Source organism: Egretta garzetta, unplaced genomic scaffold, assembly GCF_000687185.1.
Source record: "Egretta garzetta isolate BGI_Z169 unplaced genomic scaffold, ASM68718v1 scaffold360, whole genome shotgun sequence".
NCBI classification, from domain to species: Eukaryota; Metazoa; Chordata; class Aves; order Pelecaniformes; family Ardeidae; genus Egretta; species Egretta garzetta.
In genome coordinates, this window is record NW_009258261.1 from 1,543,060 (window position 1) to 1,568,572 (window position 25,513).

At 39.7% G+C, this 25,513-nt stretch overlaps 1 protein-coding gene across 1 annotated transcript in view; it reads right to left on the reverse strand.

Annotated features, from left to right (window-relative positions):
• EHBP1 (EH domain binding protein 1) overlaps window positions 1-25,513 on the reverse strand; it is a 228,996-nt gene that overhangs the window by 166,018 nt on the left and 37,465 nt on the right. Inside the window, exons 3-4 of the mRNA XM_035895376.1 lie at window positions 19,063-19,158; window positions 9,701-9,754 (exon numbers count right to left, since the gene is read on the reverse strand). Of these exons, the coding sequence (XP_035751269.1) occupies window positions 9,701-9,754; window positions 19,063-19,158 (150 nt within the window). The remainder of the gene's footprint in view (window positions 1-9,700; window positions 9,755-19,062; window positions 19,159-25,513) is intronic.

Below are 25,513 nucleotides of genomic sequence, written 5' to 3' on the forward strand. Positions count from 1 at the left end.
AAACTCCATTAAGACAGCTAACAACCAGAGATAAGAGGCTGAAGGCAATAACTCTCAGTGCTATTACACTGCCAGATGGTTTTCCTAATAACAAAAGGTTTTCAGGAAGCCAGAACTCTAATTTTTCTGTCAGCTGGCTACTGTTCTGCTGGTGGTCACTATTTTGAAATAATATGCTCCGAGTTAAATTACAACTGCTTGCATGTACAATCCTATCCAGTTACTTAATGCAGAGCTACATTTTACACAATAATGGAGATTTTAATTCTTTTTTGACACATATTTCTGTACCTTGAGCACATGCAATTGCAAGGTATTATCTCAAATCAACCAACATATTCAATTGGACTCCCAGATTATCTGCCTTTGAAGGTGACTTATGACAAAAATATTTTTCATTACATGCATTGCCATTTTTTCCATTTTCCACACTGAATATTTTGTACTACATGGCTGCAACTTATGCTGTTTTAACACCATACAGCTACCAGGTCAAAAATGAGATTTATCCATCATAATATTGCCCCAGACAGTGGCATTTTACATAATGATATTCTGAACTGCATCAAGGGTGAACACATATCCGTGACTGTATGTAAATGTAAAAACACACTCTGGCACATAAAACCAGAAAAAAAAAAAGTGGCAAGCTGAACAAGCTTAAAAGCAAATACTTTTCTATTAAAAGGCAAGTTGCTCGGCTCAGCTTACACCTAGAGTATGATTAGAACCCCACTGTAAAACAATTACCAAGACACTCTTCTGTATTTGATGTCTGAAAGAGAAACGACCTCATGCAGACTCTGTCTCTTGTGTGCACTGGCAAGTATATTTTACTGCTGATTTTCTATGAATAAACATATGCTAAGAGTGGCTGAAACACACTGCCGGTTTTAAACATGCCTAATGTAGTATTAGAGGTTCATTTCCAAAGCTGTCTGCCTTGTTTATCAGCTCCTCCCTCCAGCTGGCAAAGAATACCACTGATAGCAACTCCGATCAGCTGTCTTGCACAGTACACTCATCTATAGGAGACACGTTCTTCTAGCAGGAAATAGCCCTCCCCAAAACCTAAACAAAATGGTTCTAGCAATTTAGAAAACAGTTATACTTTACTATAACCATACAAATTATATGTCATCAAACTCGTTTCATTGTAAATGTTACAGTGTACCGCACATACTGAGCTTATAAAGCTGGAGCCTAATACCCTGGCTGTTCTGCCCAATGCCCAGCAGCCTCCTGTCTCCATCTTCCACTTGCAAGACCCTCTGGTGTAATTGTAGCATAAATATCAGAAAAGAAGATGTCTCCTTTTTTAGAAAATTTTAAACTGAAATGCTGTAATATAGTTTTCAAAACGGCCATATCATCTGCTGAATTATATTTGATACAGATCCACTTAGTGCAGTAATTAACACAGCATCAGAAACAACATTATTTAAAGGACAATTTGGGCACTGCATTTCATTTGGGAGATAAAGATCAAATAACAAAAGAAAATCTTTATAACTATTTTTGAAAAAACACAGTAGAGTTGGATGGACTCACATTTCATACTTTATTTTACCGATTCAAGATAAATAAGATATTAAAAGTGTAAAAAGTTAATATGAAAAGCTCTTTCAACAATTAATCTAAAATTCTCATTTAGATAAGATTTTTGTCATCTCACAGCTCTAGTTTAATAGATTATTACATATTAAAGATAAAAAGGATTAGTGGTGGCCCTAATTTCAGGTGATCTGGGCACAGTCTTGTTTTGGTCAGAAGTAAAATGTCCATTGCAGACAGCAGAACGGCATGAGAGAACATGATTTGAAGGAACTAGCAGGCTTTGCTTGGGGATACAGGGGTGGCTGTGGGTCGGAATACAAATGAATGGACAGAGCTGTTCAGAAAAAGCTTATACAGCACTTGCCCTCATGATGCCCACCTCAATCCAGGACTGCTGGTGCCTCCTGTGTGCTGAGGGGAAACCACTCATACACATACACCCCCCTTACCCAGTCTTTCATGCCTTGCTCACGTAACACTGGCACTAAATACAGGTGGTAACTTACTTGTCCTACAGCATTTGGTGTAAAATTTATCCAGTAGAACTCAAGTGTGCAATCCACTTCTATTACCTTCTGTAATTTTCAGAGAAGGTGCCTAATCCAAGGGGGTTGTTGAAGTAAGTGACCCACGTCAGGTCAGTGCGGACAGACAGAAGACTCACCCACACGGGCATCTAAGCTAAGCCAGGGCAATTAGCTTTGTGCACAGGCCCTTCTCCCACTCCTTACCAAAGCCAAGACCCTGCCTCTGATTGTGTTCTGCTTCTAGTTAAAATTGCACAGAAACACCATCGTGGTGTGCACAAGAAGAAACGTGTTACTGAAAAAACACAGGATCAGGCCTCCTAGAAAGATTTCCTATCCTGTCTCCTTCAGAGCCAGAGCATCCAATCAAGACGACAATTTCTGCAAGTTTTGCTCCAAAAACCTAATCTCAGAGATTTCTCCACAAGAACAAAGTGCTAAATATTTAACGTAAGCTAACTAAAAGTAAAACAAGTTTTCTGATTCTCTATCACATTTAAAGCACAGCAAGAGCAAGATGGCTGACAAAGCAGCATTTAATTCCTAGCTATATCTAGACTAGAACACCCAGCCTAATTTACAGACAGACAGTCACAGTTCACATAATCACATACAGCAGAACATGACAGGGGAATTAAAGGAACAGGAAAGCATGTCTGAACTATGAGCTTCCTATTCTAAATGTATTAAATGCAGGCATTTAATTCAGAAAAAGGCTAACCTGGTCGGTTCTTATTTTAAGCAAAAATTTATTTCAAGCAGGAAATACAAAACAAATTATAGAGCTTTTTTGATTGCTTTTTCTTAAATAAAGCAAATACCCAATTTAAACTTAAGCTCCCACATGCTACAAAGACGCACTAGAAGGGATAGCCAAGATTTTGTAATAAATTCTGGTATAACAACTGATCAGCAAATAAGCAATCACCTTATTCCGTATGCCAGTCTTTTTCCCCAGGTTCTTTCTGCAAACGGCACTGACACTACTCAGAATTTCAATTCACTACGCTACACTGAGCATTTGCCTCCCAAAATTTATTTCCAGAAACAGGTGGAATTTGACATCTAGACTTGGGGTTTTATTCTTATGTAAAGCAAGACTTGCTCTTGCGAGGTTAGTGTCACATCACTGCTGTAGTAAAAGGGATTTAAATGCCCAATATAAAAGTCTGATTTTACCAAAATTTTGGGTTAATTACTATTCAAATTCAAATGAGCTGCTATTTCTTCAAAAGCCTCATTTGGAAAAAACAACATATTCAGAGCTGTGTCTAATGAAAACTTAACTTGTTGCTAACACCTCAATTTAAAACACCAATTTAAAATTGGACACCTTTAGGACTAGAAACAAGTTCATTTCTACATCCATAGGTAATGCAGAGAGGAAATTAGGAAGGCAAAAGCCCAGTTAAAACTCAGTCTGGCCACTATTGTAAGACATAATAAAAAAATGTTTTTACAAATACATTAACAACAAAAAGATAGCGAAGAAGAATCTCCATCCTTCATCAGAGATGGGGGGGGAACATTGCCACCAAGGATGCAGAAAAGGCTGAGGTAATTAATGCCTTCTTTGCCTCAGTCTTTAATAGCCCAACCAGTTATCCCCACGGTATTCAGCCCCCTGAGCTAGAAGACAGGGACAGAGAGCAGAATAAACCCCTTACGTCCAGAGAAGCATAACGAAGCTGGTGAGGGGTCTTGTGAGGAGCGGCTGAGGGACCTGGGAATGTTTAGCCTGGAGAAGAGGAGGCTGAGGGGAGACCTTATTGCCCTCTACAACTGTCTGAAAGGAGGGTGTAGCCATGTGGGGGTCCGTCTCTTCTTGCAGGTAACAGGCAACAGGATGAGGGGAAATGGCTTCAAGTTGCGCCAGGGCAGGTTTAGATTGGACATCAGGAAAAATTTCTTTACTAAATTGATCAAGAGTTGGAACAGGCTGCCCAGAGAGATAGTGGAGTCACCATCCCTGGAGGTGTTCAAAAAACGTGTAGACATGGCACTTTGGGACATGGTTTAGTAGGCATGGTGGTGTTGGGTTGATGGTTGGACTTGATGATCCTGGATGTCTTTTTCAACCTTAATGATTCTGTGATTCTATGATCCACCTGCTCTCTCCTTTCCCATTACTTTCACATCATTTATCACTCTTATTCGTGCTGTCATGCCTAAAAATAACAGACGGGACATTTCAGGAGAGAGAAATAACTTCTCCAAACCTGTGAGTGATATAACATGATTAAGGGCATTCAAAATGAGAAATTATCATAAGCAACTATGATACAGAATTTTGGGGGGGGGGAAAGCAAAACAATGCACTTGTACCAATGAAACTAGATTATGTCAAATGTTCTGTAACTTTTTCTAATGTTTCTTTCATTTTAAGGCTTTGCCCACATTTGAGCAAAGGCCAGTTCAGAACTCTTTTTGAGTTAGGGTTCCTGAAGTTATGCAAGAGCAACAGACAAAAGGAAAAGGCAGATCTCATTTTTCAGCTTAAACTTGTTATTCTTTAAAACTGTTTGCTGTAGGCTAGCGTGAACACTAAACACCTTTCTTCTCAGTTCAGCAATTTCATTGGACTTATTTTCCTGGAGAAACCACTTAAAATACCCTTCTTAGTGGTTAAGGTATAAAAAATGACTGGAAGCATTGATGTGTCTCACAGTACACCTGACAACAAAACACTGTCAGACTTGAAAAGTTGGCACGGTTTTCTTCACCATTCATTCCTTTAATATTCAAAAAGGCACTATTAGAAAACAGTGGTCTAAAAAATGGACATCAAAACATTTTGGAAGGCTCTCTAGAAAGGATAGAGGCAGAAGTGAGTTCATTTTTCCAAGATCTCAATAAAAGAACAGCTTGGAAATTCAGGGCAAAGCTTCACCAGGCAGGTGATGGTGTGGAGGCAGAGCTGGGCGCTGTTAGTTCCTGAAAGCAATGGGCAGCGCAAGCGGAACAGGGCACTGAACACTTGCTCATACAAATGAGTCCTTAGAATGAGAATGCTAATGATCTGCTAATGCAATCAAGGGAAATGAAATCCCACATGTAACCACTATCACATTATTGTGGTTGATTAGTCAGAGGCAAGAAGAAACCAGCCACACAGAAAGCAGAATGTGTTCTCCAGCTGTAATTGGTAAGACAAGAAATAGCAGCCTTAAACTGTACCAACAGAGCTCTACGCCAGAATGATTCCCAACAGGAAGGACAATGGAGCACTGGAACAGGCTGCCTGCAGACACTGCAGGGACCCCACCTTAAAAAGTTTTAAGAACAGTTTAGGCAAGTGTTTGCCTGGAATGATGCTGCCTGGAGGCAACAGGACAGGTCAGGTGAGGCTGCCTCTAGCCCCAACCTAGATGAACCTATGAGCAAAGCTTCAAAAACTGGTGGGACATTTTTCTCCATTCATCTGCCAGATTAGTAGGTCTGGGATGTCCTCTTCTGTTGTTAGCAAAGAACATGTTTTAATAGGCCTGCCACATAAAGAGAGGAATATGGTTAGTATCAGGGATTCAATGGTGATTGCCAGTACCTTGATTACATCGATGCTACTGGAAAGGGCTCACTCACCACAACCCTGGGCCCTGTGAATAACCTATGTTATTGGTGAAACACAAGACACAGGAGGAAAGATGGAAAAGCCTACTATGAACCCTAGAATATATTAGTATACCATTTATTAGCTATTAGGGATACAAATCTGGGCTTAAAATACGTTTTCAAGAAAAAGCTGGAAAAGTTGTTTCATAGACGAAATCTTCTGCCCTCTGAAAACACACTATGAATTTTTCAATCTCATTTAAGAATGTAGGAGGTAGCTGCGTATGAAATTGTCAGCAAGCAGGCAAATGTGACTGTCCTCAATAGATGTTACGTGCTTTTCTATGCTTTGAGCATGCTAGGAAGCAAAATGACATTTTCCCCATCACTTCAGCTACCTTTATTTTAGACAAAGTTCTTGTACACAGAATCAGCGAAATCTTCAACGTATTTGGACCAATTCAAATCTCCACTCTTCCCTCCTGTCCCTTTCTTCTTCCCTTAGCTAGAGAATCTGCACAGATCAAGAAACATAGCCCAAACTTCAGGTCAGCTGAACTCTTCTTAGAGATGCAGTCTTCATTTCAAGCTGACTAAAACTCACCAGCTGCCATCCTCCTGGCACCTCTGAGGGGACACTTAATGACTGCCCCAGCACAGGCCACTTCTCTTGAAAACCACTTTATTGCTAAAAGACAAAGATGTATTTAGAAATATGCTCTGTTCTTTTACTTAAATGGGAGAGCATGGAAACCCTGCAGAAAGTTTGATGGAGGGATTAATGCTGTTTGTGAGAGTTTTCCCTGGTACCTATGGTGTCTCTTGCCCCACAGAAGCTCTTTGTTGAACACTGGTGCACAAGAAACCCCAAAAAAACCCCAACCAATCTGAACATCTGATATTATTATTCAGAAGAGAGCACAAAACCCAAGACAACTTCAAGACCTGCCTCATGAAAAAAAAAAACAAACCCAGATAAGCAAATACACAGATTGTGGTTAAACAAAGATGAAATTAGAGACAAGAAAGTAAATAAATAATGCAGCTGTGAAGGAGGTAAAGACATGGAAGAGGCTGATAGAAAATGAATACATTTAAGTGTTAAGAAACTGCACTGATCAAATTATTTATCAATTAGACATACAGTAGATGATGAAGGTTCACTTACTAGCATACAAATACAGAGTGACTACAATGTTAAAAATACAGTTAGAAAAGAATCCTACAATAAACAAGGTGATGGATCACAAAGTACACGTATTTGCAGAAATAAAAAAAAAAGACGACAAACCAACACAACACACACACAAAACCCAAACCAAACAAAAAAACACCCCCCAAGTATCTTGCTTCATTTTAATTTACAGCATGATGATCTTGTACAAATCACCTCACTGCTACTTAAAAACTCTTCTGAAAGTCCAGAATGATCTTGTTTTGAATTTGGTAGCATCTGCCAGCAGAGGCATCAAATGTCAGCTGAATGTCTCTTAGTTGATCTTTGCTCAGCCATACTGAAGCATTACAAAATGATTTTGGAGATTGACTTTTAACAGCAATAAAAAAAAAGCTCAAAAAAAAATGTTTTTAGCAGAATTCAAATTGCTTCATAATGAAAGAACATCCATAAAATTTTCAGGCGTCAGTATTTTGCGTTCTGAGTGTTGCTAACCAAGGAGGAAGGGAAACCCTGCAGCCTCTACAGGCAGAGAGCATACTTGGACAAAAAGGAAAAGCCCCCAAAGGACTGTAAATGTCCCCACACTTCTCAAAGGTGACCTGTCCTTGTCAGGTTCGATGATAGGTATGTTCCTTTAAAACCAGGAAAACCAAACGTTAAGCCTGAAAGGGGTAAATATCAACAATTTAGGGAGGGAGGGAGATCAACCTCCTGCTTCCCCGGCTCCCAGGATTTTAACTATCAGGTGTTTTGTGCTCTGAAATGTCAACCTGGCATTGGATCATTTGTTACTTGCTCGAACAGATGAACATACTTTCCTCCACCACTAAGTGGAGCTGTTACTCTTGGAAAAATGTTTCTCCAGCTCTTCAAGTGTATTTGCAGACCAGATTTTTTTTGGCAGCATCTACAACTTTCAGTAGTGTCTCATCTTAAAAAAAAAAAAAAAGAAAAATAAAAAAAGAAAAAAAAGGAGATTGAAAGCAATCAGTTTTATAGATGGCTTAGCTCCCAATAATTTTTGCAGTAAAACTATTTATTAACTTTATTACTCTGAGGATAATATTTATATATCCTCTAATCCAAGGATAAATATCTACCTACCAATGACTATTTGGCGGTTCTTGTGGGATGAACTAATGACATAAGTGAGGTTATAAAGAGTAAGTTTGCATATAACAAGATTACTGATACACACATCACTGATACATACTGAAACCATCTGCATCTGTTTTGGCAGAGACCGTGTTTTTGGGCACAGCAACCAAAGCAACCTCCCACCCTGCAAGCATTACGGCAGCTAGGAGGAGATTTGAGGCAGAGAGCAAAGAACAGCATGCAGCAGATGTACTACTGCCACCTCTATATATCATACGATGACATGTGAAAAAAAAGCAATGTGTTATAAAGCAGGACATGAAGTCTACATGCCCACTATAAACTTCTGAAAAAAAATCTCCTGTGATTCACAGGAAATCCAACTATACCCAGAGGGGATGGCTGAGAAATACACTGACATTGTTTTATCCAGAGTTACTTGTACAGTGACAACTTGTGATGGAGATTTCCCTGATGAAAATAAACTAAGTGAGGAAAAAAAAGAAAACTCCAGGAAACAGGAACTAAACTGTGTTTTGTGTTCCTAAGTCTCATAAATGAAAATAGAAACTTGACATTTGAAAACAAAAGTATAAATTAAGCACTTTGCTTTCAGCTCTTTTACATGTTCAGTCACTGGCAATCAGAATAAACCTTAGCTTTGGACATCCAAATCACTTCTGATATCAACAAGAAAGAAAATGCAGCATTTTTAGGCAAAAAAGATAACATGCACATTCCATTGCTTCCCCATACTTCAGCGACATGTGGTACTACAACTCAGTAGAAGAGCCGTATTTTTTTGTTTAAAACCAACGTAAATAAAAATTAAATTATGTTATTGAGAAACAGTCCATAATGAAACTATAGCAATAAGAGACAAACACACTCTCTTGATAGCAGAGTCCTTTTAAACATATTTCAAAGAGAAGTTTCCTCTTCAAGGAAACCAGGTAAAGCAGCTCCCTCACTTTTCAGCCCAGGCAGCCCCAGAGCAGAAGCTGCAGCCCAACACAGAGAAGGGAAAAGGAAAAAGTACTTCATGAAGCCCTTGCTCTATGCAGCGTTAAGCTCTGCTGTGTGGCAAAGCATGTTGTTTGTACAGCCCTCAGGAACTCAACTCTCCGGGAAGTTCTGGGAGCTCCTGACTCAGAGGAGACAGGGATTCACAGGAGCCACCTTTTGAGTTTCATTGGGTGCACAAGATGGCTCCCACACACACACAGAGTGAAACTGGGATCTCAGGGAACAGGAGGCACATCATGACTCTCTTGCTCTTCACTTAGGTGACCATGGCTGGTCCCACCACTCCACCCTGCCTCAAATTTCCTCATCTATAAAATGCAGGTGATGAAGCCATGCTCTTTGCTAAAGAGCGGCATTCAAAACTGGGAAAGGTGTGCTGCCATTTGGGATGTACAGATGTCATAACCCAGCTCTGACTTGTTCACTCCCCTGATCATAGAAAAATAATGTGTCATAACCCATAAAACAATGAGTCATAACCCAGCTCTAACTTGTTTACTCCATTGCTCATAGCAAAATAATGCAAGGAAGACTGATGCTTACAGGGAAGGAATTTAAGCAGTGTAGTATAGTACTCCCCCCTCCTGTATTTTAATTGTAACATAACAATAAGTATTTTAATAAGCCTTTTTTACTACACAGCAAGGCTTTACTGTGTTTCAGCATTTTTACTCTAGCCTTTTTCAGCATTTGCACACTCTTTAATCATTTAAATGATTAAGTCTTACACGTATTAAAAAAACATAACATTCCAACTTACATTCTCTATGACAAATGTCCATTCTTTGTCTTCAAACTCTTCAGCATGGGGATCCTAGAAAAACAAACCAGAGACCTTAAGTCTAAAAATAATCCAGGGTGCAAGAAATTGTAACTCAGCCAAGATTTTCATATACTCATAGAAATATTTTACCCACCGAAGATGACAGATTTTAGCTAGGATGTAGTCTTCAGTGGACATCAATAAGATGATGGGCAAGTTGGGGTAAAACTGCCAGTGAGGATTAAATAAAGACTCCCACAAACATGAGGTTGAATCTGATAAAGGCCTGTAATTCTATTTCCTTTCATCCAAAGGAAAAAAAAAATTTAAAAAAAAAATATCTTTCTAATTCTTAAGTTCCACCTCCCAAATAAACACAACAAATCTACACCTTGCAGAGAACAGTGGACGAAGACACTGCTCCCACCCAGCATAAAAAGGCATACTCCTACAGCAAGCATCATCCCAACCTCCTCATGCCCAGACTCCATCAGCACAAGCAGAGATCCAAAGTCAGAGTTTCAGCATAGTACCTCATTTCACTGCAAATTTCTTAAATACCTATCCTTATTTCACAACATTCCTATTGCATCACACATGAGGATCAGAAAACATTTTCACCAACAGGAAGATAAATAACGAGGTTCATATATTTGGCATTTGTTTCCAATTTAATGAGCTTTCAGTCTGGTGAGGTGGTCTGTATTGTTGTCTGAAATTAAGATAATGATGGAGACATTAAGTCTCCCCTGTATGCCTCTATCAAGGATTCTACTTTGAAAAAAAAAGTACTTTTGAAAGAAAGATATCATTCATTTGTCATCCGGTCCTAGTTCTGAACAACTATAACAAAATAACTTCTACTCCCTCTTGCAAAACAGCTTCTCCCAGTAAGAGAACGTGGCTTTAGGTTTCCTTCAGACATGAAGCCTAATTTTGCTATACCTAAATTTTATCCTATTATTTCTAGTTACAGGAAACCACTCAGTTACTCCTTTGCCTCTGATGCTTGCATGCTATAGACACTTGTAGATAAGTATCACTTCCCCATAATCAGCATTTGCCATCGTTCTATGAGACCCCTCACCACCTGCAGAGTTTTCTTGCTATTATTTGGAGCCTGCTCATGATACTACACAGCAAGCACTGCACCAATTCCATCTTGCTGCTGTAAATTAATAAAATCGATAGAAATATTTTGCATCTACTTTTTTTATCTCCATTAGTACCATCTTTCCTTTCTTTCCAGAATGCTACAAGCCTTCACAATCAATCTCTTCAATTCACTTTACCTTAGTTTTTGCTTTAACCATCCTTTTTTCATTTAGTTTTGCCTTGAAGTCAGACACACAGTGGGTAGAGGTACTGTATTGCAGTGCTACAAATGATTCTTTTAACTAGTTCTCATCAAATACAAAAAAATAAAGCATTTTGTAAGTAATGAGCTTACAGCATAAACAACCAGCAAAAAGAATTATTTTTTTCTTTTTCCAGCACACAAAATACGTGGAAAGTGTGCTCTTAAATAAACCCTGTCTTTGAATGAACTACAATAACATTTCTAAGAGGATATCAGCCTATCTCCTCCAGTACAGTCCCTCCTAGAAAATCCAGCAAAGTGGGTTCACTGCTCTGCAGACCCCCCCGTAAAATACTGGCTCTCCTTGCAGGAGTCCCACTGGACATCAACACGCTCACAGAGGAAATCCAACAACACACCATACTGCTGGCACCATCATTAGCTATATATTTAACAGCCATAACCACAGATGTCATATGCAATAAGCATTTTAAAATGCATTACTCCAACAATGGGATGTAGGTTCAATGAAAAAAATGTTACTAGAAACTTACATCAAAACTGCTGGTTTATTTTGATATATAAATAAATCTTTATAGAATTTTTTTTAAAAAATTAGGATGTTTTAAATACTGTAGATTAGTGTAAAAAACGTACTGTACTGTTAGCCATAAGGATAGAAGGGCAAGTAGATACATACAAAGTTATACTGAGTATCTCTGTGTTCCACTTAATGTACTTGTAAATATCAGATTATGTAATTAAACATCCATCACATTAATCAGGTTTGTGGAATTCTGCAATATGTAAATAAAGTACACAATACCTGCTGGTTTGCTGTATTCTATATAAATTCTAAAGATGTAATTTTCTGTAATCCAGCTATTAAATACTTATCATTTTCAAGAGTTAACCTGGGGCAATTACCTTTTTGTTTAATTGCTTCCTTTGATACAGCATAAAATGACATAATGAGATTTAATGGGATCATTAATCACTTTATGTTTTAATAAGCTACTCCATAATAAGTGACTAAACTCTTAAATATTTCATCCTGTTCAATTTTTTTTCATTACTCCCCCAAAAGCTATTAATACAAGCTTGCAGGTTTACATAAAACTGCTTGCAAAGTCAGGGCCCAGTATTTTATCCCATGTAACTAACAAAACAATCATTGTTTTGTTCATGCAAAGCAATAATCTATAAAGAAAAACAAAGCAATAAAACTGATTCACACCTCTGAAGGCTACAGAATGAGGTGCTCTGCTGAGTATTTCTGGTAATCTGACACAGCAAAATAATACCGTATAATTAAAAGACTTCTTAATATTCAGTATTTTAGCATGTACTTTTAAGTGAGCTGTGAACACTTCTGAAAAATAAACATGAGTGTATTACCCCAAACTTCCTACCAACTACCCAGAATAAAAAATAAAAATTAAAGGCTTCAAGGACTTCTCTAATGTGCAGCCTTAGCAAAAGTTCAGAGAGTATGAAATATGCTGATATGGGACACTTGGCATATGTGTAAGATATTTCAGATTTAAAGACAAATCCAGGTGTTTTGTTTTTTTTTAAAAAGCCACATTTCTTGTTAGTCTTAAAATGCCTCTAGAAACAGAAAATGCCAAATAAGCTTATACACATAATCCTCAGCATTTCCTTGAAACAGACATGTAAGTGGCTTCACTCTTCTCACTAAAATGCTTTTATCAGAAGCCCAGGGAGCAGCACACAGTCCTATTTCTAGCTAATTTACAACTTAATTACGTGGTCAGCATTAACAGATACTTGTATGATTATAGTTGCAACACAGTTTCTATTGCAACCACCCTTTCATCCTTTGGGCTAAGATTTCTATGTGTCGTCTCCATAAAAAGTGGTATTTCTATAAATCTGGCTAATCTTTCATCTTGTTTGGATGTGAAGAGGGTAAATATCAGTAAAAAAAACCCCTGTAACAACACATACATCCCTCACTGGCTAACACATATTCTCCATTCATTTCCCACATAAAACTCATGCAGTGAATTTAGCAAACTATTACTTGAGGACTATACAGCTGACTACTCTTTAGGGGAAAAAAACCCACCACTGCAAAGAACAACCACCCTAGGAATAACGGTTATAGCAGCCTTTTGAAATTTTCACTGTATGAAAGCCCTCCCTGATAACACAGAACACAAAACCTCACCTCACCTGCAAGCAGATACAAGTAATCACTGAAAATGCACAGCTGGAAACACCTGAAGACAAGAGTTACAAACAGACCTCATTCCCATCCTCCTTCCTGAAAGCAAATTATAATGAAAATTACCTAAGAAGCTCAAGGAACAAGAAGTCTGCAGTATTTTTCTCAGCCTGAAACTGCCTCGCTGTAACACAAATGGAGTTGGAAAGAGGTATTTTTTTGATAATGCTCATTTTCTTTACCAACATACCACAGATGCAGAACTACACTCTACCCAACATTCATTATGGTTTTACCTTGAATTGAAAACTGTATTTGGGCAAACTGATTGAACGGCTTGTTGTTCCTCCTCATTTTATTGAGTAAAAAAAGAATCATCATTCTTAGTATCAACTGATGGGCCTCATTTTCTTGTCCATATGCGTTCACCTCAGTATGACACTCCTTTTCAGTACCTTCAGCTAAGTTTTAGAGCTGCCTGTTTTTTTTTCCTCTGGTAAAATGACTTCAGTGTTCAGAAATAACACTCAGGTGAGAAGCCAATAGTAGGGAACTGTGCAAAGGACAGGACATCATCTTCTTGTTCTCCTTACAGTGAGAGTCTCAGATAATCATTTCTGCAGCTCTTAAGATCAGTACAGCGCTTTGGTCCACCAGCAAAAACCTAGCCCATCTCACATTTTTCCAGTAACTGAGTTAACTACTTTTCTAGAAATATGCTGGCCCTCAACAAGCTCAGTCCCACAAACTTTCCTCTGCAATCCCACGCATCAGCTTCCTTCTGTGACCCCATTGTGCCCATCCTTATGCCAACTACCCAAAACCAAACAACTCTTCTGTGCTCGGGCAAGGGAAGAGCAACAATGAACGTGTCTGTCACATTTTTCTGTTCTCTGTTTATCAGCCCATTCCACAAGGAGCTTTGTCAAGGACTAAATCCTTTCTGCAGTGTATAAGGTGGTTTCAGAAGACTGAAGAAAGGTAACCCTTCTCCAATAGTTTAGATTATCTTTAGAGTTATTTCTGCATATCTTGTAATAGGAATGAAAGACATATCAGCAAACAAGGGACTGCTCCTTCTCCTAAGCAGCAGCCAGGGCGGGTGGGGAAGATCTTCAGACTGTTAGTCCCTTCCTCCCTTCCTTCCCCGTGCCTCCTCCCTAAGCTTTCCTGGCTTTCGAAGCTTGCCTTTCAATTAGATCACTTCATACCAGCCTTAATCTTTGGTCTTTCTTCTTGGGGAATAACTACTTAAAGACTGTCACATTGAATCAGATCAAATGATGACAGGGTTTGTGATCTTCCTCTACGAGTGACCTATAGCAGATGCTCTGGGTACTCCAGCATCTGTCCTCAGCTTTTGTACTTGGCTGTTTGAAGCTGCAGAAGACTCAAGATTTGACCCAATTCTTGTCACTTTCAATACTGCTTACAAAGGTCTGATTAGTCTAGAAAAATCACATACAACTCTGTTTAGCTTTTGTTGAGCTTTCAGAAAGCAGGGAGCTCTGAGCAGACCAGCAGAACTATCCCTGTACACCACCACACCAAACTTATGAGAGCTCACACCTTCCTGTAAAGCCTCTGGGCTAGAAAGGGAACAAGGATATTTTTTTTTTTATTTAAAAATAATTTTTTTTACAATTAGTTCCCACACTGACCCTGGATACTTGATTTTTTTTAGTCTGCAAATGTGCTCACTTCCCCAAGCTTATGATTTTTTTATCTGACACACATCATCTTGTCTTGTCTAGAGGACGCTTTTTTCCCTCCTATGGAATATTCTCCATATTGTCCAATCAAGCCACCAGTCTCTCCTAAACTGAAGCAATTATTTCTGAACCTGAGTCTGTTCTTTGCTTCTGGGAAATGGCTTTATCAAAGGGTCTTGGTTTGGGTGTTGGGTTTTTTTTTTTTTTTTCCTTCCCTGAGACAACATATTGGCACTGCTGCAATGTTCCTGCTAGAGCATGGCCATCAATAACCAAAGCACATGATTGACTTGGGCTTTCAAGAAAGATGATACGGGATCTATTCTGAGAGGTACATGGGACAGGAATACTTTCAACAACACGAGTCTCCTTTTATTATCTATTTTATTCTTATTTTACTCATAAATAATTTTGTGTGCTTTGAAAGCTATCCCTTTAAAAAAAAAAAAGTCTTTTTCAAACTTTGGAATGAAGAGCTGGTAATCTTCCCTGTTGTTGCAATAGTACATCAGTGTCATAAACCACGCATATTACTGACAAAACAAGTGGTTTTTGTAATCCAGTGAAGCAAAGTTCATGATTACTCCAGATGAACAAATATTTTTGCTTTGGAAGTTCACTTTGCTTTTAAGCTACATGTTGCAATTTAAATCCTCATAGTACAACTGATGTTCACGTAGCTTTGCTAAAAGCACTGGGCTTGCTTGGCAGTGCAAATTTCTCATTTAAAAATCTCTCTCAGTTGATATAGGGATGTGTTTGTACATAAAACCATGGAAAAATACACAAGCTTTCATCTATGATGGTTAAACCTTGCTAATGCAGGGACTCTAAAAACGAACTTCTGGAGTGCAGCCATGGAGACAACAAAAAATGGGAATTCAGCTAGCTTTTCTGGCATTTGTGGATCTTTCCATGAAAGCACTACAAATCATGGACTTAAAATGCACAATAGGCTTATTGTTTCACAATGTTTCTTTCTCCTCATTTTGGTTGAAAAATCCAAGGCGTAACCAAACATCAGTATAAAGCAAGGCAAAGGAAGAAGTTAAATTTTCAGAACAGATGGAACTTTTTATGTAATTAACACTTCAGCCGGCTGGATGGGCAGGAGCTAGAGCTAGTCAAGGGAAGCTGAATCGATATATCCATTCGATGCTTTTCTCCCCATGACTCCAGAGCATTATGAAATTTTACCAGCAGCCCAGGATTAAGTAAAATGAGACAATAAGTTTTTATTTTTTGAAATGAAGGTTTTCTAAACAAAGGTTATAGTCTCTTCAATGCTTGGCTCTGCTTGCTTAAAAATTACAAATATATTGTTGGAAACAAGCTACCACCCAAAATAGGGATATGCAGATAATGCAAAATATCTCGTCTGTTGACTGATCACAGACACTTTGCTAGCCAGCTCTCAAGTGTCCATGGGTGACTATTGGAGAGGATATTCTTAACATTCTCATCAGCACTTGAAACCTCAACTTATCTCCTAATCCTACCAGCAACACATTTCAACAGCCACTTACGAATGCACAGCCACTACTGTGCGAATCATTTCCCAAAACACATAGCTGTCTATTCTGGAGTCCGCTCTTTCTTCTATTTCAAACAGCACCGCTGCACTAATTTGTTATCTGTGATTGCTACAAAGCTCTGTCAGAGCAACCTGCTCCCATCAGTGGGCTCTGCCAGCACGGACATGGAGTCAGCAGCTTTCCTTAGCTTTTCAGGTTGTAATGAAAGAGGGCAACGACTGTTAAACAACGCAACCACGCTAAGTGTACTTACTGCAAAGTGCCAAACTGTCCTTTGTAGGGGAGTGGCTCCGAAAGCGTCTTTTACAGAACTGCAAGATGAGCAGTCTCTTTCTGAGCTTTACTGCTTTCATTGGTTTTGCCTCCCTCCTTCCACAGGAAGGAACGATATAAATACCTGACTTGTAAGTCAGCTCCCAAAAAGGCTGCTGCAGTATGCTATTACATGCTTTTCCCTCCCCACTACTCTAGTGCTGACCATCCAATGCATCAGCTGTGCAAAAAAAAAAAAAAAAAAAAAAAAAAAAAATTCTTTTCAACCGCCTTTGGCCTTTGCCCAGAACATACCAGCTACAGAAATGCCAACTCTCTGGGTGTTAGGACACACCCCACGCTACAGCTGAAGTGCCACTGTTATACTGAGCCAACAGAGCCACCAGAGGACTGGGCACAGCATAAACTGCGCTAACACCATAGTCTGCCTGCAATCACATACCACGCGCAGCTCATGCATCCAGGCAGGCTGCTGGTCTTGCACAGTCAATGCTCATGGTGCACCACCAAACTTGTTCAAAAAGCTCTGCTTTGTACCACACCTGCATATCGTTATAGACAAAAAGGTGGGTTTGGCCACTTACAGGCAGTCTTGTTGGAGGAGCCAGAGGATCAATTAGAGCAGATTTACATAAAAGCTGCCTGGCAATATGATGCTTTTTGTGTGATCTCAATATTTTGATTATGAAAGCCCACGCTCATTCCCCCAGAGATCAGTGTGTACCATTCCCAGAAGGCACAGCCTCTGGTGTTATTCATGCTCCTTCCTCTCCTCCCAAAACAACCTTTGTGACAAGCAGGCTCATTTTTGGGAAGAGGAGGAGGTAGTCCAATGAACAGATTTGCCTGCAGAGTCACAGTGATGGGTAAAATTAAGGCTGTAGTAATACCTAACACCGGCTCCAGAGGCCCTTCTCTCCCCTTGCGATCTGGTCCTAGCCCTTACACTCCCTTTCAGAAGCGCAACTACAAGTTTGTCATGCTGTACTAGAAAATATAGCTCTGAAACAGCGCAGGGAGGAATAGAAAAGTAGTGTGGGGTGGCAGGAGAATGCTGGGAGACACTTTTACTCCAAAGCCACAGCATCACAGAGCTGCACCCAAAGGAAACTTAATTTCTCATTCTTCACATAACATGTTATTGCATACACAATCAAGAGTTGCGTACATTTCTGCTTCACTTTAAGTGTTAAAAATATTAAGTAACATTTACCACGTTACATAACCATATTCCGATTATACAGACACTCAGCGCAGTCACATAATGGCATTAAACTTCTTAATCCAAATAGAGGCCCTTGAACCATGCAGAGACAATTTTTGCTAGTGAACTTTTGAACCTCGGTTGAAGACTATGTGTCTGCTAAGAGGAGACAAATTTATGATAGCATTGCTGGCAACCTGGGAAGTTTCTGTTTATTGGTGATCCCAAGAACACCCACAAAAAAAAAAAAAAAAAAAAAAAAAAAAAAAAAGAACCCTCCCTTTTAGGCTTAATATATTAATAAATTAAAAAAGTACGTTTCTGTTGCTCTAAGCTGTAAAGGGAGCAATTATAAATAAGAATATCCAGAGTGTAGCTGGAGACACCAGAGTAAAGAACCAATGGAATAAAAAAAAAAAAAAAATTCACAGAAACAGTCAACCTCCTAGTCAGCCTCCTACACTGTCACCCATGCAAAATTACATTGTTTATCTTTATGCAGAAAGGACTTTCCCTGATGATATTTGGGAAATTAGTTCTAGAATAACCAATTTCTCCTCCTGCTTCACAGCCACAAAAATAAGCTTTTTTTTTTAATAGAACAAATGCAGTTCCTAAAAAAAAAAATCCCCTGTAAAATCTTATAATTCTCTGTACTACTCCAATACTCCACATTGACTGTGATGTTTGTGCAGCATACTAAATTCTGTGAAATTAAGAGCTGGATTTTGTTTCCTAGTCAATAGCGTAAGAAATAGTGTCATGCACTGCAACTCAACAAGTAAAGTTAGAAATGGCTGTGTTTTGACAACTTCTGGATTACAGTATTTAAAGAAAACCAGACTATAACCCATGCCAAGCCCTTACACATGTAGTACATGCACAACTTACACACGTACTAAATTCTATGCCAGTGACTCGCCATAATCAGCTCAATAGGATATTTCACTGTGTTAACTAAACTACACAAGTAAGCTTTAGCAGGGAACAGACCATCCTTCTCTCCAGGATTTAAGCTGGGCACATAAGGATACAATTTAAACCCAGCAAGATTAAGCCTTTGTGATTACAATCTGACATTTCCAAACAGAATTTTTCATATGCTGTTTATGAAATAGGAAAGATTATGCTTTAAAAAACATACCTTAAAGAGCGTCACAGTAATTTCAACATTTTCAGGAACTGGCCATACCACCACCCCACGGTACGGGTTTTTGATTCCAGGCTGCCAGCTATGAGCCTAAAGGAAGAAAAGAAACAGTTGTCTTAAAACCATTATAAAAGTGCTGACATGACTCCCACAGGACCCAGTATGTGTAGGTAGAAGAAACAGGTCACTGACTCCAAAAAAGCTGCTTTCTTAAACCTATGACTCTGCTGAACACTATAAAGGACGTTCTTAATAATGAGCAGAACAGGTATTTTTTTCCACTGAACTAAAGCTGTTTCTCACAAGACCCTAAACTCTGCTTTTTTAAAGTACATAGCACAGGTCTGGACACTCAGAGCCTTGCAAAAATTAAGGCCATAAAGCCAAAACTTCTGTAGCAAGCTGAGCTTTATTTTGTATCAATACAGATGAAGGAATGCTTTTATTTAAAGAATACTTGATGAATAGAGCACATAGTATAGGCTTCACCATACTTAGACCTAAATAGAGCAAAAAGGTATTTTTATTTAAGAAAAAACCCCACACAAACCAATTATTTATAATACAGATTAAAACACCTACATTCTTAATGATTAACATGCTAAGGTACCTACACCTAGAAAAGAACAATAAAAACACACTAAAATAGGCTGAGAACTTGCCTACCTTTGCATATCAATTTGGACTGATGTATGGTCTGTGTTTACATTTTAATAGCTAGTCCTAAAAAACACTATGTGTAAGCATTTCTGTTTCTGAATAAGTATGCTTTTTTCCAAACTCAACCTAATCCATTTTGTGATGCTGTAAGAAAAGATGCATGAGTGACTGCTGAGCAGCATGGGAGTCATTAAAGATCTGAGGAATTTTTCTCAGGAAAAGATGTACAATCTATTTACTGTTATCTGAAGCCAATTAACTGGACTACTTCTTTTTTTAGTTCTAGAGCATCACTCACTGCAGTTTTATAGTCCTTCCAACACTCAGAACTTCAGATGAAGACTGCCAAGTACAAGAATTTTTTCCTATAATAAGGTTAGTAGGACTTGTGCCTCAGGTTCTCAGGTAAGAGTACCCTAAGGTAACCTGGGCAACTTATTAAGCATGACTTTGCTATACCAAGGTCAGAAAGACAAAGATGATGAAACAGTCCCATTCAATCACTTAGAGACAATATCTCTCTGCAGCTCTGTACTGCAAGCAGTGTGTACTCCAGATACCAGGTTCGTATCTGACTGCCCCATTACACATGCCTGCTGCTTCATGAGCCCTTTTGCATTCGGCTGTGGTTTCACTAGAGCCTGAAGTATCACAGGTACCTCCAGTAGACTCACTCTTACTCTAATCCCTCAATCCTCACAAGGCAGAAGTCTGCAGATTAACTACAAGTGAAAATAACTGCTAAGGCAGCAGTAGCAGGACAAAGGGAGAGGCAGAGGAGTTGGCAAGAGAACTGAAGCTGAGGAACAGGGAAGCTGCTGGCAGAATCCAGCCTGCACAGTCACCAGAGAAGAGAACCCTACCTGCCTCTGCAGCTACATGTGCACACCATGCTCATTTTCATCCCATTATTTTTATTTTCTTGCCGAATATCGCCAGCTCTCCTGTGGTTTTATCACAAGTTTTTTCACCTTTGGTCTTCTGCTTAAACCCCAGTTCCCAAAGATGCTTAATTAGATTAAAAATTTCAGTAAGTTTCTATGCTTTGTGCTTGCAGACTAAACTTAAATAACATGACTTGAAGCATCTGAAGAAAGGAATTTAAGAGGAGAGCAACTTAACCCAATTTCTACTATTTTTAACTCCATAGATTTCAGCCTATTCTCATTACTCTAAAGCAGGCCTGGATGAATTCTGAATAACTGAGCAAGCAACACTGTCCATAGCTTTACTTCACAAGCATATTTTATGAGAAAAAGATGTTTTGTGAACAGCAAAACACACCACAGTAGTTGTCACCCCTACCACAGTCACTTGAACTCCGGCTTACATCTCCCTTCCATGGGACCTGCAGTCCCCGCATTGTTCTCAGCTTGCCTGATGGGGATATTCAGCAGGCCCCACAGCCAGGCACACGCTCACCTGCCAGCTAGCCCGTCCTCATGTAGCATCTTGTAAGATAAATCAACTTCTCCATAAAGGCACTCCATCCTCTTTCCAGATACCAATTTTCACAAAACTAGTAAGAGCTAATGGCTTACCTGCTGATTTTGGCCAATACTGACAATTATGTTCAACTTCTGATGTCCAAGATCCAGGCACTGACGGCCTGCTCAGCTGAGGATTATTTGTTCCAGTTATAAAAAACACAAACAAACCAAAACTAGAAGATGAGCATTCATTGGTGCAGGCAAAGCCTTACTTCAAGCCCTTTATCAGCATTGCCTCCCACCAGGACAGTTAGTGAGACACAATAAACACACACACACAGATATATATGATTTTCTATCACTGTGACAGGCATGTCACTGAAAGCAACAACCAGGAGAAAAGCCCTAGCTAATGAGCTTTTAAAGCAAAGCTGTTCTGTGATCAGCTGAATGTTATTAAATCCTCCTTTGGCTTTGAAAAATAAACATTGCACCACACAAACAGCATGACAGAAAAAGATAACATCAAAACTACATCTGGGTTGTTGGGAAGGAGAAAGGGAAATGGGAAAGCAAAGGGGGGAAAACACAGAAGGGCTAACAATAATGATAATTTAACATGGAGAATGTTATTCTAACACAGTATTTCTCATGTCAGGGACCTCTGTACTGCAGTTTCTTGAAGTTACATCTGGCCTATATCAAAAAACCTTTTCAACTCCCAAATTATAAGCCTTGACTTTGATACATGAGCTGAATCAGGCCACCTCTGTGCAGCAGAATTGCGAACAGGCGTTCCAGACAGGCGATTGCTGTCAGGGCTCAGCCAAGACGAGGCATTGCATCTGTGCAGTTCATTTTCACCATAATCCTCACTTCTAACTCAATTTCCCACTAGGCTGTGCCTTCTAGACCCATTTTTTCCTCATCTCCCACTAGTCTTTACTAGCCATCTCCCCTTGTCTCTGAAGCCAAGGCGAAAGAAGCAGCCAAGCAGAAGTGACTGCTGGCAGCGGGTGCCTCACCCACAGCCCTCCCCTTGCCAGACTCGTCTCCTAAATCCGAGGGACGAGAGCCATGGCCTGGAAAGAGAAGCAGAAATGCTCTGTTGCATTTCAAGGAGAAACTCCACTCCTCCCTTTTTCTGCCAGTGGAAAATGAGAGACAGCGACACAGTGTGAAAGCTCTTTTAAATCAGGAAACAGGAGCTACAGGAGGAGTTGCTGAAATACCCTATAAATAGAGCAGGTCCACAAATGACATTGTCCAACCTACAGCATTGCTCTGGCACACAACCGATGACTGTTAAGAGGAAGAAAGCTGTTAAAGAAAGGACGTGAGCTTACAGACTCACACGAGCACTTCAGGCTACCCAATTCTGAGATCTTTCCCCAGTTTTCTCTCTAAAACAATCCAGACAGCCTGCTTTGCAATCTACCCTTCGTGATGTTGTGAACATCACAACAACTGTTCTAATATGCTTGAGCTGAAAAGACCAATTTGATACCTCTGCAGTTTCAGCCTCTGGTTCCAATGAGAAGGGAAAAATCTTTAAAAATAGATTGAAATCAGCAACTTACAGGGCCATATAATTAAAATGTCCAGTGTTCCATATGATAATGCACATACAACACACCAAATGGCTTACAGACTGTACTCAAAATTAGTGAAACACTCCTGAAAATATTGATTCTGTTGTCAAGCAGCCTTCAACAGTCAGTTGAAGTGATTTCAAACACAAACTCTGATGCTTCTTCAAATTCTCAACATTTAGTAACACTTAAGCTATTATCAGCAAGGTACAGTCTCTCCACTCCTGCTAAGTGTGCACTTTTTGACTGTGTCAAACAGCAGTGTCTCACATACCTCTCTCGCCTCATGCACAGGCTGGACAAACTCAAGTCTTGTTCTCCAGTAGTTTCTGCTGGGGAGCACAGAGTGGGCTTACTTTTACGAGTGGGCTTAATCATAAAAGTAATGTTTCCCAGCATTGCTGAAACTCTTGTACCAAATGGTGAGATGTTACAGAAAACTATAAAGCATCTCTGTCTAGTTCAACATATGGCAGTACATCGACTGAATGAAAGATGATGAGACTAGCTCACCTGAGGGCTGCCTTTGGTACAGCACCTTTCCTTGTAATTACCCACCAGGGGCGGACCCTGACCATATGAAACTGCCTCCCACTCTGCAGGCAAACTTGGATGACGGCAATTAACAGAGGTGATGGAGAAGATGATGACATTGCACAGCTTTCCAAAATACAAATACGTATCTGTGAAACTTGGAACAAACCAGATAATTTCAAACACTGTTATTTTTGAAGCACTCTCATCCAATCTAAAAAGCAGTTACTATCAATTCTCTGTAATATAAGAAAGTGTATAAACATTTATAAATCCAGTGTTATCCTCTTACAGGGAGTAGGGGAAGGTAGCAAAAACCAAAAAAACCTTACCAAACTTACACCAGAGTTTTTTAGCCAGTTCTGGGGTGGGAGGACACGACACGGACGGATACAACACGGAGGGATGGATGACATGACAGAAACAACAAAACCTAAGACAGACTGAATATAAACCTACCCTTACTGTCACTGCTCAGCTCTCTATAGATTATAAAATATAAACAGAACAAGCTTTTAAATCTGAATAAAAAAAGATAAAGTTGAAGACAGCCCCAAATCAGGAACTTTGGTTTCAAACATGAAGTTAAGAAATGCCACCCCCAGCTGTTCATCACTTCATCATGAAGCAGATAAGGCAGATGCAAGCAAATCAGCTAACTAGAGTGCATCATTGAAGTCACTTCCCCTACCCCTTTTTGTAGGGGATTTCATGACCTGGCACGTACGCCATTTCTATCATGACCAACCCTGCTTACTGCTGCTTACACTTTTCCTTGTCTCTACAAAAATCTCTTTCCTGAACCTTCAAAACCAAAATATTACATTATTTCAAGAGCCTACCCTTCCAGATGCTTTATGTTACCCATCTGCTTTCTCCCTTCTTTACTACTGCCTCATCTCATCCTGCCTCTGTTATGCAGAATAATTGCAGGTTACTTTCCTGTAAGATCCTAGAGCTGACCATAATATTTTAAGCCTCCTGGAAATTATGGAACAGTTTCTATTTATGAATCAAAGCCATGTTCCTATAGCCAAGCCCTCAATATTGCTTTTTAAGAGCAAAAGTCAGAACCAGACCTACCATTATTCCTCACCTGCAGCCCCAAAAGAGGCTTTATTGTAAGCCAGTGAGCTGCTGCTTTTCTTTCCCTGATAAAATATTTGCCAACTGCCTATGATCAGACCAGCTCTGCTACTTGTCTCTGTGACAGGCTGTTCAGGGCACAAGAGCCAAGTAGGAGCTTGACTGGCTCCAACAGTGCTTAGGGCAGCTCAGCTTGTAAGTCATTCTTCTTCAGTGTTATCCAGGAAGAAGGAGCTGACATTAAGCAGCCAGATCCTTCATCTGGTGCCTCCACAACAGCAGCGAAGCTTGTGAACTCTGAGCATTGCTCCAATTTGCTCTATGTGGTGAGTCCCACCAAAGCCATACATCATCTGGGGACAGTCAGAGGTCAGTATGATCCAGCTGCTAACAGACCTGCTGGAAAAGGAATGGACTGGGAAAAGCTGCTGATACGCCCACACCAAAGGAAACATCAACTGGCAGTTTGTGGATGGCTGCTGCTTCTTCTTCTGTACCATAGCTCAGTATCACAAAGGGAGGAGACAAATTAAAGACCATACTCCAGACTACAGCTTGCATCCCCATGATCATCCTGAAATCACTGTGCCTGTCCCTCCAGTTAAAGAGGCTGGGCACCAGAACAAGGCTCCCATCGCACGCCCGCCCTGGGATGCAGTCCAAAAAACCCAGCCTGTGCCAAAGAAGAAAGTTCAAAACCCTGGAAACGCCAGGCAGCCTTCATTCAACCCACTGCTGTCAGTGTTCGCTGAGAGTAGATGAAGCAACTAGCAGATTCCCGCCGGTCTTCCCATGAATGTCTTCAATTCATCAGCACACGTTACAACTGTAATCATGTATCCATGTATTACTGCTAAAAAGCTACAGAAAGACTGCTAAGCTTGGAAAATGAGCAAAACCTCATCCTCACTAGGAAACAGATTCTCTAGCACTGGGCTAGCTGTTCAAACGTAATTTCATATATACACATTCATGGCGTATTCCTTAAATACATGATTCATGCTATTTCTTTCACCAAACCTCGCCTTATTCACTGCCCACATAGAGGATGCTCAGATAGAGAGCCTCTTCACCTTCTCATCAAGCAGTTTCTGGCCTTATCTATTAGGCTTCTTATTAAAAAAAAAAAACAAAAAACAAAAA